At 43.8% G+C, this 17,012-nt stretch overlaps 2 protein-coding genes and 1 pseudogene across 2 annotated transcripts; 2 read left to right on the top strand and 1 right to left on the bottom strand.

Moving 5' to 3' along the window:
- The first annotated feature begins 2,913 nt into the window (after nt 1–2,913).
- On the top strand, nt 2,914–7,122 carry LOC123052651 (TATA box-binding protein-associated factor RNA polymerase I subunit B). Its single transcript, XM_044475961.1, has 4 exons — nt 2,914–4,209; nt 4,291–4,447; nt 5,534–5,658; nt 6,553–7,122. Exons 1-4 carry the CDS (start codon nt 3,715–3,717, stop codon nt 6,958–6,960), a joined length of 1,185 nt encoding a protein of 394 aa, XP_044331896.1. The 5' UTR covers nt 2,914–3,714; the 3' UTR covers nt 6,961–7,122.
- On the top strand, nt 2,920–3,846 carry LOC123052660 (TATA box-binding protein-associated factor RNA polymerase I subunit B-like; annotated as a pseudogene).
- Nucleotides 7,123–8,259: 1,137 nt separating the features above from the next.
- On the bottom strand, nt 8,260–12,181 carry LOC123052665 (uncharacterized). Its single transcript, XM_044475971.1, has 4 exons — nt 11,982–12,181; nt 11,433–11,496; nt 10,649–10,762; nt 8,260–8,568 (listed from the first exon to the last, which is right to left on the bottom strand). Exons 2-4 carry the CDS (start codon nt 11,475–11,477, stop codon nt 8,446–8,448), a joined length of 282 nt encoding a protein of 93 aa, XP_044331906.1. The 5' UTR covers nt 11,478–11,496; nt 11,982–12,181; the 3' UTR covers nt 8,260–8,445.
- Between the last annotated feature and the right edge of the window lie 4,831 nt (nt 12,182–17,012).

Raw genomic sequence — 17,012 nt, 5'->3', positions numbered from 1 at the left:
GCGTGGGCGGCGGAGGCGACGCGGGCCTGGCGGGTCGCGCGCGGAGGAGGCGGGGGCCGGTGGCCGGGCGCTGACGTGGCATTGCCCGATTGGCCGAGGAGGCGGTGGCGGGCATGTCCGACCGGAGTTGGACATGTCCGGCGGCGCGAGGATGAAGATAACTAGGGTTTGGACTACGATTTTGGACGGGGATGACCTTTATATAGGTAGAGGGAGCTAAGACAGTCCAAATGAAGTGCGGTTTTCGCCCACACAATCATGATCCAACGACGGAGAACATGGAGAGGGTTTAGATGGGTTATTGGGCTGTTTTGGAGGGGTGTTAGGCTGCAACACAAAAGAGGCTTTTGCGGTTACCCGGTTAACCGTTGGGGCATCAAACGACCTCCAAATGGAACAAAATTTGACAGGCGGTCTACCGGTGGTGTACCAAGGCCACTTGACAAATCTGGGCCCATTCCGAGAACATTTTTCTCCCGCTCACGAAAGAGACAACAGGGGTGTGCCGGGTGCATGTGGGAGTGTTGGATTGCGAAACAGACAACAGGGAAAATGACCGGATGCATGAGACGAACACGTATGCAAATGAGATGCACATGATGACATGACATGAAATGCATGACATGAACAAAATGCAAAACGAAAGACGAAAACCCAACCACGAAGAGAATCTCATAACACATAGCAGAAAATGGCAAGAGTCGGAGTTACAAATATGGAATGCTGTATCCGGGGCGTTACAATGAGCGGTACTACCGCCTCTACTACCGCTGCTAGTGTCGCACAACCCGACACAAGAGGCGACACTTTTGAGTCGAGGCGGTAATAGCACAACACTTCAGCGGCACTATGGCTGAGAGCCCCCTGGCGCCGCTGGGCAGCGGTACTGCCGCCTATGACTCTTGAGCGGTACTTCCGCTGGGAGCTGCAGTACTACCCCTGGGAGCTGCAGTACTACCCCTAGGAGCTGCAGTACTACCGCTGGGACCATAACAAACTCACAATAGAGGCAACAAAAGATCCTCCATTGAAGCGGGAAGGATCAGTGGGTGCAAAGGAGATGTGTACGTGTTTATTCCACCCTAGCTTTTTCAATGTGGACCCCCTCTTGATAGTACGGTGACTCCTACGAATCAAGTCCACCAAAACCGAAATGAAAGAAACTACACCGTCTTCACTTAAAACTCTGAGGGGAAGCAATCGTCTCGTGCCAATGAATGAAACTCTGAAATACTCAGCGCACACGATTAGTCTGCAAAAACATTGTCATCAATCACCAAAACTACTTAGAGAGAGACATGCCTTAACAACTGGGCACTAGGTTGATAGGTTAGTCCAAAAAAGATATATAATTGTATATAATTGTATAATAAACATCCAAGAATTATACAGCATGGAACAATAAAAAATTATAAATACGTTGGAGATGTATCACCCGCCTTCGCCCCGATCCCCCTTCCATCAGCACGTCGCGGCCGCCACGAACCCCCTCCCACCAGCGCCGCCCTGCCTTGATTCGGGCCGCCGACGCCGCCCCCGCCCCTTCTCCGGCGTCGCCCCGCCTTGATTCGGGCCACCGACGCCGCCCCCGCCCCTTCTCCGGCGTCGCCCCGCCTTGATTCGGGCCACCGGCGGCCTGCTCCACCCCGCCTTGGCGGTAAAGGTTGAGCCGGCCACAATTTGGACCGACAACGACAGCGGCGACCTTTTTCTGATGTGTGGCGATTGATTCCAGCGAGTTTTGGGGTTGATTCCGCCAGTTCCGCGGCGGCGCATCTGCTCTGATGAGGTTTGACCGTCTATGGATTGAATTGTATACTGCTTTCCATACACATGAGGTTCTCGCGGATGGATTCTCGGTGCCCCTTAAAAAATGAACTTTACGGGATCTGCTAGGAACCGTTTTTTCGACCGAAACTGTAAATGTGTTATTTTTTACGGGTTTGACCACTTTGAAAGGGTCTGCTAGAGATGCTCTAAATCTTGATTTCGGGTTTCACCTGATTTTGTTAGCGAGGAGGTGGCAGAGTAGGGCATTTTGGAGACCGAGCTCCATGGAGCCCTTTATTTTGAAAAATTCAAAATTCATAAATTTTAGTTTCAAAAAATTATGAAAAAATGTATACATGTATGCATGGATGTAAAGTGTATGTGTGAGAAATTTCAGGATGAAATTCCTTGAACCATGAGCTGCACAAAAAAAACAGGGACTTTAAAGATGAATAGTACATATGTTAATAAGCCTCAGATTTGTCTTTTTTGTGTAGCTCACATTTATATGCATTTCGACCTGAAAATTTGCACACATGTACAATATGTATCTAGGTATATGTGTATTTATTTTTAGAATTTTTTGAAACTGAAAAGTTTGAAGTTTTCAAATAAAAGCCTTCATGGAGCTCGGTCTCCGTTTGGCATTTTCGGGAGGTGGCATCGGATTGTACGTTGACAATCAAAAAAAGAGGCAACAAATTTCCAACTAAAAAAAGAAAATCCGAAATCACGTGTGCAGAGAGATAGACTACGGCCCAAAGCCTGCTATGTTAGGCCTGAACCAGGCTCTCCCCGTCCCGAGTCCCTATTGTCGCAGTCTCAGCGGCGCGCCCCTAGTCCCCATCCCCCCTACTCGACCCTAGCCACGGCACTCGCCCTCGCCGGCGCGGCGGGCTTCCTTGTCCTCCGGACCCCCGCCCCCCACTCCAGACCCCTAACTCACGCGTGCCCTAGTTAGATAGTCGCCAGTCGCGTCGGGCGGGTGCCCGACCCAGCTGACGGTGGCGTCGGCGCACCATTGCCGGCCTCTACCTCTGGGCGCCCGCGGCACGAAGGTACCGGGCACAGGCCGCAGGCAAGCATCTTATAGCTAACACCGACAACAACTTTTTTGAACTCCGGAAGGCGCAATCCCACACTTCTCCCATGGATTACGGCGGCGGCGCCTCCCCGGATCACTACGGCGGAGGCGGAGGAGGAAGCATACGCCTGGTCTGCGACAACTGCGGCGCGGCGGATAAGTACAACCCCGACGACGCCGAGGACGGCTTCTTCTCGTGCCGCCAGTGCTCCGTCGTCCACACCTCCACCCAGGCGACTGCCGCGGACCCCGACGATTTCCAAGCCACCGGCACCATGTCCTTCCGCCGAGTTAGCCAAGCCAACAAAACCCCCAAATCCCGTACCCCCGCACCCTAACCAACCCCTTACCCCACTCGGCAGCCCCCTGCTGCGACTGAGACTGACTTCGAGGAGCCGCGCGACTTTGTTGTTGGCGCCAAGGCTTGGGACGAGCCAGAGGAGCTGGGTGCTCGGGTCCGGTGGCGCTACGTGCAGGGGCTGCAGGTGATCCTGCAACAGCAGCTGGAAGTGCTGGTCAAGAGGTACCGGGTGGGCGCGCTTGTCTGTGGCCTGGCTGGAACTATCTGGGTGCGGTGGGTGGCTACCTCCAAGGTGTTCGACGAAATTTGGGCGCGGAAGGTGCTCGTGGAGGACGAGGCTGTGCAGAGACTGAAGTGCTCTGCCAGTGGAGGTGTCAGTTTACTCTCTTGTTCAGTTCATACCATTGAAAGACCAGAGCAAAGTTAGATATATATGTGTATCTTTTGTGTGCAGGCGAACAGAAACCTCAAGAGGTGAAATGTGAATGGGGGGGGTGAAGCCTTGCCACGCAAAGACAGGCGAAGGGTTGAGTTCATCTTTGTGCGCTCATTGAGAACGATGCTGCCACTGTACTCAACATTGTCTGTATGTTTCCTGGCATGTCATATTGCCCGGGAAGCCATCCTACCGACTGACATCTATAGGTGGGCAATGGAGGGTAAGCTTCCTTATATGGCAGCATTTACCGAAGTGGACAGGCTTCTTGGGAGCTCTGTAAAACACTGCCCTTTGAGTGCAAGACAACTATTCAGACCAGTCCGAGTGATTGGAACATGGCAACTGGAAGCTGCAGCTGGGTCCATTGCACAACGAATAGGATTGCAGCTTCCTTCAGTTAATTTCTATGCTATTGCTCAATGCTACTTGAATGAGTTGTCTCTGCCGATAGAAAGAATCCTCCCTCATGCTTGCCGCATCTATGAGTGGGCATTGCCTGCAGAACTATGGTTGTCTAGTAATCCATTAAGGGTCCCCACACGGGTCTGTGTAATGGCTATACTAATAGTGGCTCTAAGAGTTCAGTATAACATCCATGGTCAAGGGATATGGGAGGTGAGTATTCCATATAGGATCACTCTCTTAAGTCATGTAAATATAAAATATAATGTATTGAACTTTCTTTTTACCCTTCAGGAGATTTGTGAGACAGGAAGAAATGCAGATGGGTCTGATCCTGATGAGAATTTACCACCATCTATGAGGCCTGAAGGCGGCACTAGTGAGGAATTTGGCACAAGGGAATTGCTATGCACTCTTGCAAGTGCCTATGATAAAATTGATGTTGCGCATGGTAACTTCCAATGACCATTTGCTTCAATCCACATATTTTTTTTCTAGCAATGCACGCATGTCAAGTCTAATCCTTATATTGCCCATTAGTGGTTTATTAAATACTTACCTCCTATGTTACTAAATACATGTTATTCTAGCTTCTAGTGCGGTAGCTATGTCATAAGAGAGACTAATATGGTACTATTTACTCCCTCTGTTAAAATAAGTGTCGTGGTTTTAGTTACTGAGGGAGTATTATGGTAGCCTTGTCATATTTTGTGTTAACAGGTTATACCCTCATATGTGTAGAGCCGCTAGTCTATCTCCATGGTAATTTTCAGTTACTGAGGTAGAATATGTATGGATCATCGCTATAGCTGTATTTCAACCTTTTAGGACATTCACTTTGTATTAAAATTTGGCAAGGCTAGAGTAACATGTATATTTTGTATGGGAGAAAAACAATACGTTGATGTATGCATGGAGTTTGTGGCTTTGTTCTTCACAATAAATAATTTTTTACATTTCTTGGATCTGTACTTCCACACTTAAATAGAGAGCTCCTTAATGCTTGTTAGTGTCTAATAACACTAGGCTTGAACATTTGTGGGGCATCTGCACCAGGCAGCATTACAAAAATTAACAGACAATACACGAGTATCTTCCAGTGAGAAATACTGATTTTCTGCATTACCGCTGGATTGTCTAGTAAGCTACTCTCATGATTCCTTACACAAACAGAGAGTTCTGATACAAACGGCTGTAGAACAACTCATTACGTGTCAAATTTTCAACTTAGACAAAACTGCACTTCCATCTTTCTTTCGTACAGATGGTGATTGGTAACTTCCCTTTAGCATTGTAACTAGATATGTATTTAGACCAATATATTTTGTTATCTTATAAGGAAAGTATAGAAGTACAATAACTTCAAAGTATCATGGATAAAAAATGTGCATGTTGTTCTCATAAGTTCACAAATCACGATGATATGTTTGTTCAAAGTTATAATGGTTTACTGAATGCATTCTTGTCTGGCACTAGTTGTGACTGGACCAAATATTTACTAGTTGTACAAAATTGACTAACTTTTCTGATTCTACAGACTATTCAAAGGACCTTCACTCTTATCTCAAGTACTGCAAAGATATTGTTTTCCCTGGGATTGCATGTTCAATTGAAGAGGATCACTTAATAGAGATCTTTCAGGATATGTACAAAGGACGAGAGGTAATGCACCCAGTTTGATATTGTTGTCAACTCTTGTTCGGTTTTTGCATCAAGCAGTAAAGCTGTAGTGCGTCTCTCTATGATTGTCTCCATCATGGAGTACTTCTCATCTTATCTGACTCCTCAAATCCTCACTGTAATCTTATTTTGTCTTGGCTCTACTTTAATGGTTTCCCTTTTGTGGGCTGGATTATTTTGCTTAGCTGTTATCAGCATCTAGTGTAAACAAGGTTAAAGAATGGTGTCCCTAGGCGCTTGCCTAGATGTGCATAAGCAATAGGCGACGGTCAAACGAGTAGCCTTGGCAGTGGTTGGTGGTGTAGACGGCTAGCCAGGAATCGACTTTTTCTGGCGGGGAAGGGACATACCAGGGAGGGAGCTGCTGTTACTTGCAAGAAAATTGCTATTTATAAAATGTTCTCTATTTTTCTCACCACATATTGATTTTCAACTTCAAATTTATACGGATGCAGCTTTCCTCTTGAGTGCAAACCATTAACAGCAAGGTTGTATCTATGGATGTTATTTCAGAAACAAAATCAGCATGGAAAAATATCTTACTCCCTCCGATCCATATTAATTGTTACAGCTTTAGTATAACTTTAGTACGAAGTTGTACTAAAGCTGCGGCAATTAATTTGGATCGGAGAGAATAAATGATTTTAGAAATCGAACACAAATAGTCTGAAAGATTTTTTGGGAACTCCCAAAATATATTATATTAAAAGATGAAGAACAAGAAAGTTGCTATTCATAAAAAAAGCCCCTATTTCATTTGCCACACATGCTGGTTTTGAACCTAAAATTAATATGGATGTAGCACCTTGAGGATTATGCACGCGTCTTTTGCGGGTGATCGCTGTTGATTTGATGGCTAAACCTATTGCATTGTAGGATGGGAATCCAAAAGCTCGCATGGAGGAAACGCAAACCACGAATGGAGTGATGAATAAACGATGTCGGGATGGAACTTCTGTTGGTGCAAGGAGCATTTCTGCATCATCATCAGGGATCCAAAGGATCAAGTCGGAAATGGAAGATCATGGGTTTTGTTATCTGCCGCCAAGGAAGTTGCTTAGATCAAATGGCTACCTTCACTATAGAAGGAAGACAATAACCGGTAGTCTTGTTTGCATCGGACATGCTGATTATTACGTGCTGATACGCTCATTTGCAAAGCTTGCAGAAGTTGATGTTAGGGTTCTGCATACCAGTGTGCTAAAACTTGAGAGGAGACTTGCCTGGATAGACGAGCGGATAGGCAGAAGCTTGGATGCCTTGCAGAATCCACCTATTAGCTAAGTTTTCTTTTTCTTTTTCCATCTACCTAGTTAAGCTAATGATGCATGAAAGTCGTGTTTCTTTTTCGAGCAAAAGGAAAGGACATGTTGTTTTCACGCTGAAGGTTTGATGGATTGTTGTAATGTGGTGAGTCAGTATAAGAAGCTTTTTTTTTGCGGGGCAGTATAAGAAGCTTTACTCTTTCCTTTTCTTTTGGCAATCAGTAGAGCTCATTTTATAGCTCATACATGTAACACATCAATCTTCAGTCAATTTTGCACACAAGTGGGCATACAGAATTAGCTTCTTTACAAATAAAAAGATGACTTAAAGGAGTTAAAACCATGTCTAAACTCGAAGCTCCATAATCTCAAACCTGCATTGCGGCCTATTGGTCCACATATCCACCAAAACCACCAGGTTATGCCAAATGCACACACCATCACGGAGGAAGTGTTTCAGCTGTCAAGGCAATCAGCACATCTTCATATCTCTGAGCAGCTGCAAGAAAGAACTCCCCACCTGTTGACTAGTAGGCCGCATCAACATTAACCTTGATAAAACCAGGACGGGATGTCTCCCCTTCACCCTTGCAGAAAGTGTTTTTGCAAATGTCTCATGGACCACAATGGCATAGATTGACTTTGCTGCAGTGTCCCTCCTAGTATCCTCCAACTGCGCTTTCTCATCAGGCAGCAACCGATATGGCCATCTTAACGACTTTCGAAGAGGAACTTCCAGAATTTCATAAGCTTCAGTCAGTGGGTCAAAGATCCTCGTTCCATCTACGACCTCTCTAACAGAGGTGGAGCGGGTGATCTTGGAGTCACTCTCCCAACCCCCGGTGCTGATGCTGCTGCTAAGATTTTGTGCCTACCGATATGATCTTGCGCTTGCATAAATTCCATCAATTGTGTCCTATGTATGTAATAACCCTATCCAATGGAAGGTGCTTATATCTCAAAAAAAAGGAGAGGTAAAAAAGGGTCTTCACAATCAGATTTCGTGCCCATTATAAAACTTAGCTGCAAGAAATCCTGATGCATTCCACAACACCCATGAACTGTTTTGAAACTAAGCCCTAGGGATGTAAGCCGCAATGTGCCTGCCAACCCCGGAATGCAAAACAGAACCTCCAGTCAACCTGATTAAACATAAGACATGGACAACAGAACAGTATTGTTCGGCGATTATAGGCTAAGATATGGACCCCAACTAATACTCCGTTCCAAATTACTCGTCGTAGAAATGGATGTATCTAGAACTAAAATACATCTAGATACATTCATACCTGCGACAAGTAATTCGGAACGGAGGGAGTAGATGCAATGCAAGTGGCTTGAAAAATGATCACAAATGTTACCATCCGCCAGGAAAATGTGCTCTTCAGCGCTGTAAACCAAATCAGGCCTTGCCTCAAGCATGCTAACTTATTTACATCTCTATGATCACAAATCATCGCCTATCATCCTGAGATACCATCTCCTTGCAAGATGCAGATGAAGCTTATGGGATTTCGCTCCTGTCTTCTTTCATCGTCCCAGAGGATGATGGTTCACCGCTAGAATCTGGGGAGGCAGCTGCCTGCCGTGGCTCTTCCTTCAAAGAGGTGGGCATCCCTGAAATTTCCTGGGGAAATAGGAGACAGAAGATCTGGGTTAGCATCATATCAGCCTGATGGACTCAGGCCAGAAGAAATAACCCCGGAGTTTGTTGGCGAACAGAAGCATGAATTGCCTGGTGTCAATTGTGCTTATATAGCCACTATCCTCACTGAGACATGTGTTTTGCTAGTCAAATTGCATTCAAGCATAAAATAGTTAGGCTGCAGACTTAAACTTAATGAGTAGAGATGCTTAGTTTTGACACGCTTGGAGTTCAAGGGGTAGAACGTGCAACTTGAAGATAGAACACTACTTATTCCTTATTTTGGGTGAGATGGGTAATCAGAAAGTGCACTTTTGGAACGCTAGCCCTAACAGGCCCATAGCCATATGCCAAAGCCAGAATAGTTAGGCTTTCATTTGACCCCTTGCTAATTTAGTTTCAAATGCAAGAATGCAGCTAACTAACATCTTAATTGCACCAGAAACATGTTATCTTGTTCGAGTGAATATCCCAAGACATAAAACACAAGGTGAATAGAACAGTTAGTTGGCGCCGAACATGGCGACACCTGCTGGCATCGTTCCCCTCCTTGGAGGGGGCATCGTGGGTGCTCTATTTCACCTCTCGAAGTCTCTGGTATTGAACCCTCCAGGTGAACGTTCAAGTTCCCTGTTTCTGCCGGAGGAGGGGACGGCGGCATCCTCGTCACTTCCTCCTTGGAGGCGTCACCTTAGGAGGCCATGGCCTAGCCAGAGAAGACTATCATGTGGAGTTGCCATGTCAGCGTCCGTGGCGGACGACGTGGTCGAGCCATCGAATCGGGCGGTGCACGACCTCACCCGATGTGGAGGACAGAGCGGTGGCTCCGGATCTCGATGTCTTCTTAGGGTGTCGGCTCGGGGCCAGCATGGATGCTGGAGCGGCGGCTTTGGGTCTGGTTGTGGGGTGTCGGCCCCAGTTGCTTGAGTGACGGAGCCGGCGGCTTGCCTAGTGCTCTGCCTCGGGGTCAGTGTGTGTTTTAGGTTAGTAAGTCAGAGCAGTAGCTCCAAAAACTGTTGTGCTGTTGTGGGGTGCCGTCTCTGGTTGCTTGGGCGACTGAGTCATTGACTCGTCTGGTTGTGGCCTTGGGACCGGCGTGGATGCCAGATTCAGCGTGGCGGCTTCCAATCTGGTTGTAGGGTGTCGGCTCTAGTTGCTCGTGTGGCGAAACCAGCGGCTCGCCTGGTGCGCGATCTCAGTGCTGGTGTGTGTGTAACTGATGTATCGGTTTCCGGCCAATTTTCCCTATTAACTGGCCAGCTCTTACTCTTACTGAAAAGGCAAAGCTCCTGGCGGTTGCTCGGAAAAAAAAACAGTTGCACACCCTTCAAGAAAAAGCCGAAGGGTTCAAAACACAAGAGTGACAAAGATAAAGGGTAATAATTATACAAGTTAGAATAAATGATCAAATAAAAAGAAGAAAAGCATCCATGGAGTGATCACATGATAAAGGCGAATATCCATTTGTTGATATTTAACTAAAGGGCATTAATTTACATTATAGGGTGTAAAGAAACAGGTCAATTTGAACTACATAGGAAACCGTAGCAAAAGATGAAATGCATAAAGTTCAGAAATTGTTAAAAACAGTTCCATGTTTGGTTCCCATGCACGACAATACTGTAGCAAATATGTGTGTCTGAATCGCGAGACAGAAATAATATCTCATGTAAACCACTGTAGGCGAATGGTGCATAAAACATATGATCTCAGAGGTCCAGAAATCCTAAAGATAAAAGTGCCCTCCAGGAATAAGAATCAGTGAAAGATACCGAATTGGCACATCTGGTTCAAGGTCAGATTTGTTGCTCTAATAATTCCTTCCTTTCGCTTAAGAATAGACATGTCACTAATAAAATATAATATATCTACTCTTGAGTATGTAAAGGCCTGGGCCTCTCTATGCTTGGGGAAATTAATCATGAGCACCTAAAAAACTGTTGTGGGTACACAAAGAAGAAATTCTGGCAGGAACTCACATGCTTAGGGCCAGCATTAAAAATGATGGTAATAAATGTGCAACATTAAAAAAACACAACAAGTTACAGGATAGCAAATCTACCTTCATAAGGTGCAACCGGAGATCAGTCGGGCGAACTCCCTCACCAATGCACACCATAACAAACTGTGAATAGTTGAAAAGAACATCTGCAGCAGCTTGCTTCTTCTGCTGAGTCTGAAAAATGTAGGCACATAGTTCACAACAACAGTAAAAACTCAAGAAGAGTTGAACATTTTGATCCTTACAAACAATTGATTTAGAAATACAATTCCCACCAAAATCTTGTTTCAAGTAACAGCATAAAATAAGATGAACTGTTCCAACAGTTATATCATGCTCCCTCAGTCCCAAAATAAGTGTCGCCGATTTAGTACAACGTTAGTAGAAAGTTGTACTAGATCAGCGACAATTATTTTGGGACGGAGGGAGTACTCAAATTCTTTTCAAGTATAATCTAACAATTGAAGACTATATACTTGAAGATATCTTATGTGCATCTAGCATTGGTAAACAACATAGCAACTCTCCCATGTGTCCAAACCGGTGCAAATAAGAGAATTTCGGACATATAGCAAACATGTAAAACAAGAACCCAGGCTCTTCTCTTTCTTACTCTGCTGATATTTATAGGCCATGGCTGGCCAGCTTAAGTTGAACTTTGAGCACTATTTAACTGATAATATGTGAGTAATGTTACACAAAATTGGTAATATCAGATGGGCATGAAAAACATTTCATGCGATTGTGATACTGTAGCCATGAGAAAAATATTGTACAAGAGATATCTTGTGGTAGTTCAATAGTAACAGCGCCCTATAATAAAAAAGAACTAAAAGATGGGTACCTCATAGTCATCCTCGGTGATCATAGGAGTGTCTTGTGCAGCCATTTTTTTATATCTTCTAATCCTGTTTGAGGTAGGGTACAGATCATATCAGAAACAGATGAATGGTGCCTAAGCCAATCCTCAGCTACGCTTATCTAGATTGGAGAGAATGAAAACAGTGGTTGACAGAATTCCAGTTCCATGTGTACTACGTATTTGGATATTGTTGCACAATTGCAGCGGTGACTATTTTGTTTGTGCATAGCATCCATAAGGCCATAATAACCCGAAACAGCAATGTAATATCTATTTTTACTATCTGGATAAAAATTTCGTCAATAACAACTAACAGCAAAAGCGGTTCGACGGGGGGCAGCGGCAGAAGCTTCAGAATCACCACAGGGAGCTAAGGAAGCAGATGAAAAAGGCCGGTCTCGCCGGAGCGATAGATCGCGTGGCGGCGGAGCCGTGCCGGAGGCGAGGAAGACGGAAGGGGCACTGGCGATTTAGGTCACCACGGGCCGATTCCTCACTACAGGGGGAGGCGAAGCTAAAGGGCACGCTTACCAAGCAGAGCAGGTGGAATCCGGATCGAACACCCCAATCAGCAGGTAGGAGGCGGAGAGGCCGGAGGAGGGCTCGACCTCAAATAGGAACGAGGAAGATGAGCGAGTTCCAGGGAACGAGGAAGACGAGGTCGAGACGGGCTATCATTTGCGGGGAGCGGCTATGTAACGCCTGCCGTTGCGAGACAAAGGAGTTTTCGCCTCAAGGCGCCCTCCCGTCGTTATTATTGGGCCGGCCCAGCTGGTTGTTGGTACTTTTCGAGGAAATGTTCTAAATACATAACAATACTAATTGCCCGTGCGTTGAAACGGGGGAATAAAAATCCTAGACGGGTGTAGAGTAATTAGCACAAAATTATGGGGAAACCAACCAACTAATTTATTTCTACATCAGATGGGATCAGGAGAGATGCAGGTATCAATAACATGCATAAAAGAACAGTAGTAAAAATAAATAAGACGCCTTAGATTGAAGAATAGAGATACTTCTAATCATAATTTAGCATGCAACCTAGAGTAGCTCATATGTTCAGTATTTTCTAAAGGAAACATAAGTGACATCCTTTTTTATACTTATTCAGAAAGTTGGAGGCAATAACTGTGCAGAAAGATCCAGCTATTCTCCTGAAACATTATAGAAACATCACGCTGCTGGCACCCTGATTTTTACTGAAATTTGAGGGCCGACTTCACCAGCAGAGACAGAAAATACTTATGTACTAATTGGAGGGCCGACTTTACATACATGGTACTTTGCTGCTGGATGCGTATTACTCCTATATCCCAGTGCTACTCCTATATTCACTATGCCACAAACTCTTGCATGTTTTTTTCTTCACTTTTCCGGCCCCAAAGGCAATGTGCCCCTTGTTACCACACCCCTCTTCATCTGACCATCATCTCTACCTCGTGTTGATGTTGCCTCCTTGTTGCGGTTCTCAATCATGCTATAGTGGTGGTTTCCATTATCTCTTCGATGGATGGATGGACATTAAATGTCTTGCTTTAGTATTGCTAATGAAGTGAAAAGATACATGGTACATAGACACACTCATCACATTGTATTCAATAACCAGGTTATAAGAACTTTGAAGAAAGACATTTATGTGATTTCTTTTTTTATGAAGTCACGTGGCTTCTATTATCCAGTAAACAATCATGTCTTTTACTCATCTTCCCATAATCTCTTTGGTGAAGGTTGTGATGTGGCCTTTTCCTTCCACCACACGCTTTCTTCTTCTCCACCGCACATCATCGTTCCCCCGTAATCTCTTTGGCAGAGATTGGGATGTGGCTTTTTCCTTCCCACCAGATGCATAATGCCTTCTATAACTTCAGTCACTACCGCGTGTTCATATCGTCATGAATTATCATGCCTTCGACACATTAATATTAACAGGAATAATGAATATGTGACTGGAAATCCAATTCAACTCCCAAAAGCACATACTCCCACGGACAAAAAAAATGTTTTTTGAAGTGTAAAAAAATTAAAAATGATAGATGCGCTTATGGTCACATCTTAATTTTCAGGAGGAAAGCTTAAGCATTTTGAGGTGTGTCAAAGAAAAACAAGTCGAACACCTAATGTATTACATTTATTTATTTTTTTCTTTGATAAGCACCGCTAGACCGTTCCACATGAAAATTGTCAAGAATGCTTATTACACTAACATGAAATGTAAAAAAAGAATTTTGTTTAACTAAATGTTCAGAAGCATATGCTCCCCAAGGCCAAAACGGCCATCCCATATGTGACATAGAACATTAATGCTATGTATGCTGCATATTCAACATCTCACAATGACAATTAGCATTTTTGTGTCACTCCTGTCGATCTGCCCCGCCCAGGATCGAGTCATTTTCTCTCGATTTTTTCCATCTCCTTGTAGTAATTGTTTGTGCACATCCTCTTGTCAGCTTTGTGTCCGCCCTCTATCAAAGTCACATTCTCATCTCCTTGTTGTAATGGTTTCCAGGAGCGTACGATCCCATATTACATATGTGGAAGACATATACAAGTGAGTAGATGTATCAAATAAGAAACAACTATGTTGTTGATTCTCATCTAAGAATTTAAAAAATCAACTCCACCGAGATAGCTAATGGATTCCAACAGTATACAGAAGGAAGGCACTGTTTGCATAGTCCATGCACATTTTCCAAGAGCGTATGATCCCATATTACATATGTGAAAGACATATACATGGTTCTATGATACTTTGGGCCGTCACCACAGGCCATCGCCAGACCACAAGATGCAGTGCTGGTTTTGTTGTTGGTGTGTCGTAGAAGTGAATTGTTTGTTCGTAGGAGAACACTGATCTTAGTTTCAGGATTATGCACTTGATTTTTTTAATGCATGCCTGATCATTCATGAGTCCTTGTAATGAGGATGGCTATGCAAACAGTGTTGAACCTCCATGTTGGTATGTACAGTCTAGAACATGGCCCTCTAACTACCACCATGCTGGTATGTACAGTCTAGAAAATGTACATGGGCTTGTAATGAGGATGCAAAAAGGAGTAAAATGAGTCCTTGTACATCAAGGTCTACGTGCATCTAATTAGAATTCATATATCCTGTAAGTGTGTAAGGCTGAACCAAAATATAGGCCATCAGAACACTACACTGAGAGGTGGATTATGTAGGAGCATTGACACCCAGCAATGAACAGCCATGGTTCACCTATTTGGAGAGATTGACGAAATACTGAAATCACATGACTATGAACAAAGTTTACAGTTGACAAATCGTTGAACCAAACAGAAAATATAATATGCCCTACCTCATCTTCGACTAACCATATCACTCACTGAATCAAATTGCAACTGAAAGGTGGGACACGCACCAATAAATTTGATCCAGCACACTATACTACCAATACTGTTGTAAACATGCTTGACACACACCAGTAAACTGAATCATGTATATTTCATTTATTAGATAAGTACTTCCTTGCAGGTCCAGTGTTAATGTAAATTAAGTAATATAACAGGGACAACATAATAAGTAAACGAAGTTTTATATTAGAAGATTCAAAGACATATAAACTTTGTAAATGGCCTTCATTCAAATTGCCATTAAAAAAATTCACAAAACGGTAAAAGCTCCATCCTCTGTGTTAGGTTAACACAACCTAGTAAACACTACCATCCTTGGTGGTAGGTTAACTTACTTACCAATAAAAGAACACCTTCCTTCGCCATGTGCAGATGGACTAAGCAGGACACGTGCTTCATCCACAGGCTCCAACTCTCTATGCGTCCAGTCCCTAGTTCATGTTAGAAAAAATACGCCGCCAGAGCTTTCTGTAGCTCCAATCATGTGCCCTCTAGCTCCAATCATGTGCCCTCTTGGTCTCTGCATCTAGCCTACTGAGTGACAAATCAATAGGTGATAATGGAGGTCGACCAGCTCAAAAAGTAATAATGGAATAGATAAAAATAGAGATTGGCCAGTAGGTTGCAGGGTTTGATAGTTTTGATTGGTATGTGTATAAAAGCTGCACAACTCACCATTTCGGTGTGGAACGTGTAGTTCTTTATTCGATCTGGTTAATTTAGCTCATTATCAAAGCTCTTCCTTTCAATTTTCAATTTTTCATAGGTAGCAACCTAATACTATCTTCGTTCCTAAATATAAGACCTTTTAGAGATTTCAGTATGGACTACACATAAAGCAAAATGAGTGAATCCACACTCAAATATGTTCACATACATCCGTATGAAGCCCGTATTGAAATCTCTAAAATGACTTATATTTAGAAACCGACTGAGTACAATAGTAAATATTCTAACAAACAGTCGTTCTTGCATGTCGTTTCGTTTAGCACTATGACAAGAGTACATATAATGACTTTTTGGCAAGTTCTGTACAGAGGATAGTCACACCTACTTGATGATGTGAGATGTTGTTGAACCTGTTCTTGCCCGGTACTGCAAAATTAAGAACAAAGCAATAAATCACCATAGAAAAACAAAGTGCATTGTGTAATTATGAATCAACAAGTCAAGCAAGACACATGCCTAAATGATGCTAGTGGTTCGCGGTAGATGAAGAGAAGGCCAAATCTAGAATATCAACGTGGGATTAGAACCAAGAGACGAGGGATTCTCGCCAGCGAGCTTTCGATTCGCAACAAGAAGGTGAAGGAAATATGCCTAGAGGCAATGATAAAGTTATTATTTATTTCCTTATATCATGATAAATGTTTATTATTCATGCTAGAATTGTATTAACCGGAAACATAATACATGTGTGAATACATAGACAAACAGAGTGTCACTAGTATGCCTCTACTTGACTAGCTCGTTGATCAAAGATGGTTATGTTTCCTAACCATAGACATGAGTTGTCATTTGATTAACGGTATCACATCATTAGGAGAATGATGTGATTGACTTGACCCATTCCGTTAGCATAGCACTTGATCGTTTAGTTTGTTGCTATTGCTTTCTTCATAACTTATACAGTTCCTATGACTATGAGATTATGCAACTCTCGTTTACCAGAGGAACACTTTGTGTGCTACCAAACGTCATAACGTAACTAGGTGATTATAAAGGTGCTCTACAGGTGTTTCCGAAGGTACTTGTTGGGTTGGCGTATTTCGAGATTAGGATTTGTCACTCCGACTGTCGGAGAGGTATCTCTGGGCCCTCTCGGTAATGCACATCACTTAAGCCTTGCAAGCATTGCAACTAATGAGTTAGTTGCGGGATGATGTATTACGGAACAAGTAAAGAGACTTGCCGGTAACGAGATTGAACTAGGTATTGAGATACCGACGATCGAATCTCGGGCAAGTAACATACCGATGACAAAGGGAACAACGTATGTTGTTATGCGGTCTGACCGATAAAGATCTTCGTAGAATATGTAGGAGCCAATATGAGCATCCAGGTTCCGCTATTGGTTATTGACCGGAGACGTGTCTCGGTCATGTCTACATAGTTCTCGAACCCGTAGGGTCCGCACGCTTAAAGTTCGGTGACGATCGTAATTAGGGTTTTTGTGTTTTGATGTACC

Source organism: Triticum aestivum, chromosome 1A, assembly GCF_018294505.1.
Source record: "Triticum aestivum cultivar Chinese Spring chromosome 1A, IWGSC CS RefSeq v2.1, whole genome shotgun sequence".
In the NCBI taxonomy this organism is placed as follows: Eukaryota; Viridiplantae; Streptophyta; class Magnoliopsida; order Poales; family Poaceae; genus Triticum; species Triticum aestivum.
This window is presented reverse-complemented; position numbering and strand designations above follow the sequence as displayed.

Bases quoted from the DNA above. Each gene is read 5' to 3' on its own strand.
- LOC123052651 (XM_044475961.1), top strand. From the start codon at position 3,715: ATGCTGCCACTGTACTCAACATTGTCTGTATGTTTCCTGGCATGTCAT. The intron at 4,210-4,290 runs GTGAGTATTCCA...TTTACCCTTCAG, and splicing joins ATGGTCAAGGGATATGGGAG to GAGATTTGTGAGACAGGAAG. The intron at 4,448-5,533 runs GTAACTTCCAAT...CTGATTCTACAG, and splicing joins TAAAATTGATGTTGCGCATG to ACTATTCAAAGGACCTTCAC.
- LOC123052665 (XM_044475971.1), bottom strand. From the start codon at position 11,477: ATGGCTGCACAAGACACTCCTATGATCACCGAGGATGACTATGAG. The intron at 10,763-11,432 runs GTACCCATCTTT...TACATTTTTCAG, and splicing joins TCACCGAGGATGACTATGAG to ACTCAGCAGAAGAAGCAAGC. The intron at 8,569-10,648 runs GTAGATTTGCTA...CTATTTCCCCAG, and splicing joins TCCGGTTGCACCTTATGAAG to GAAATTTCAGGGATGCCCAC.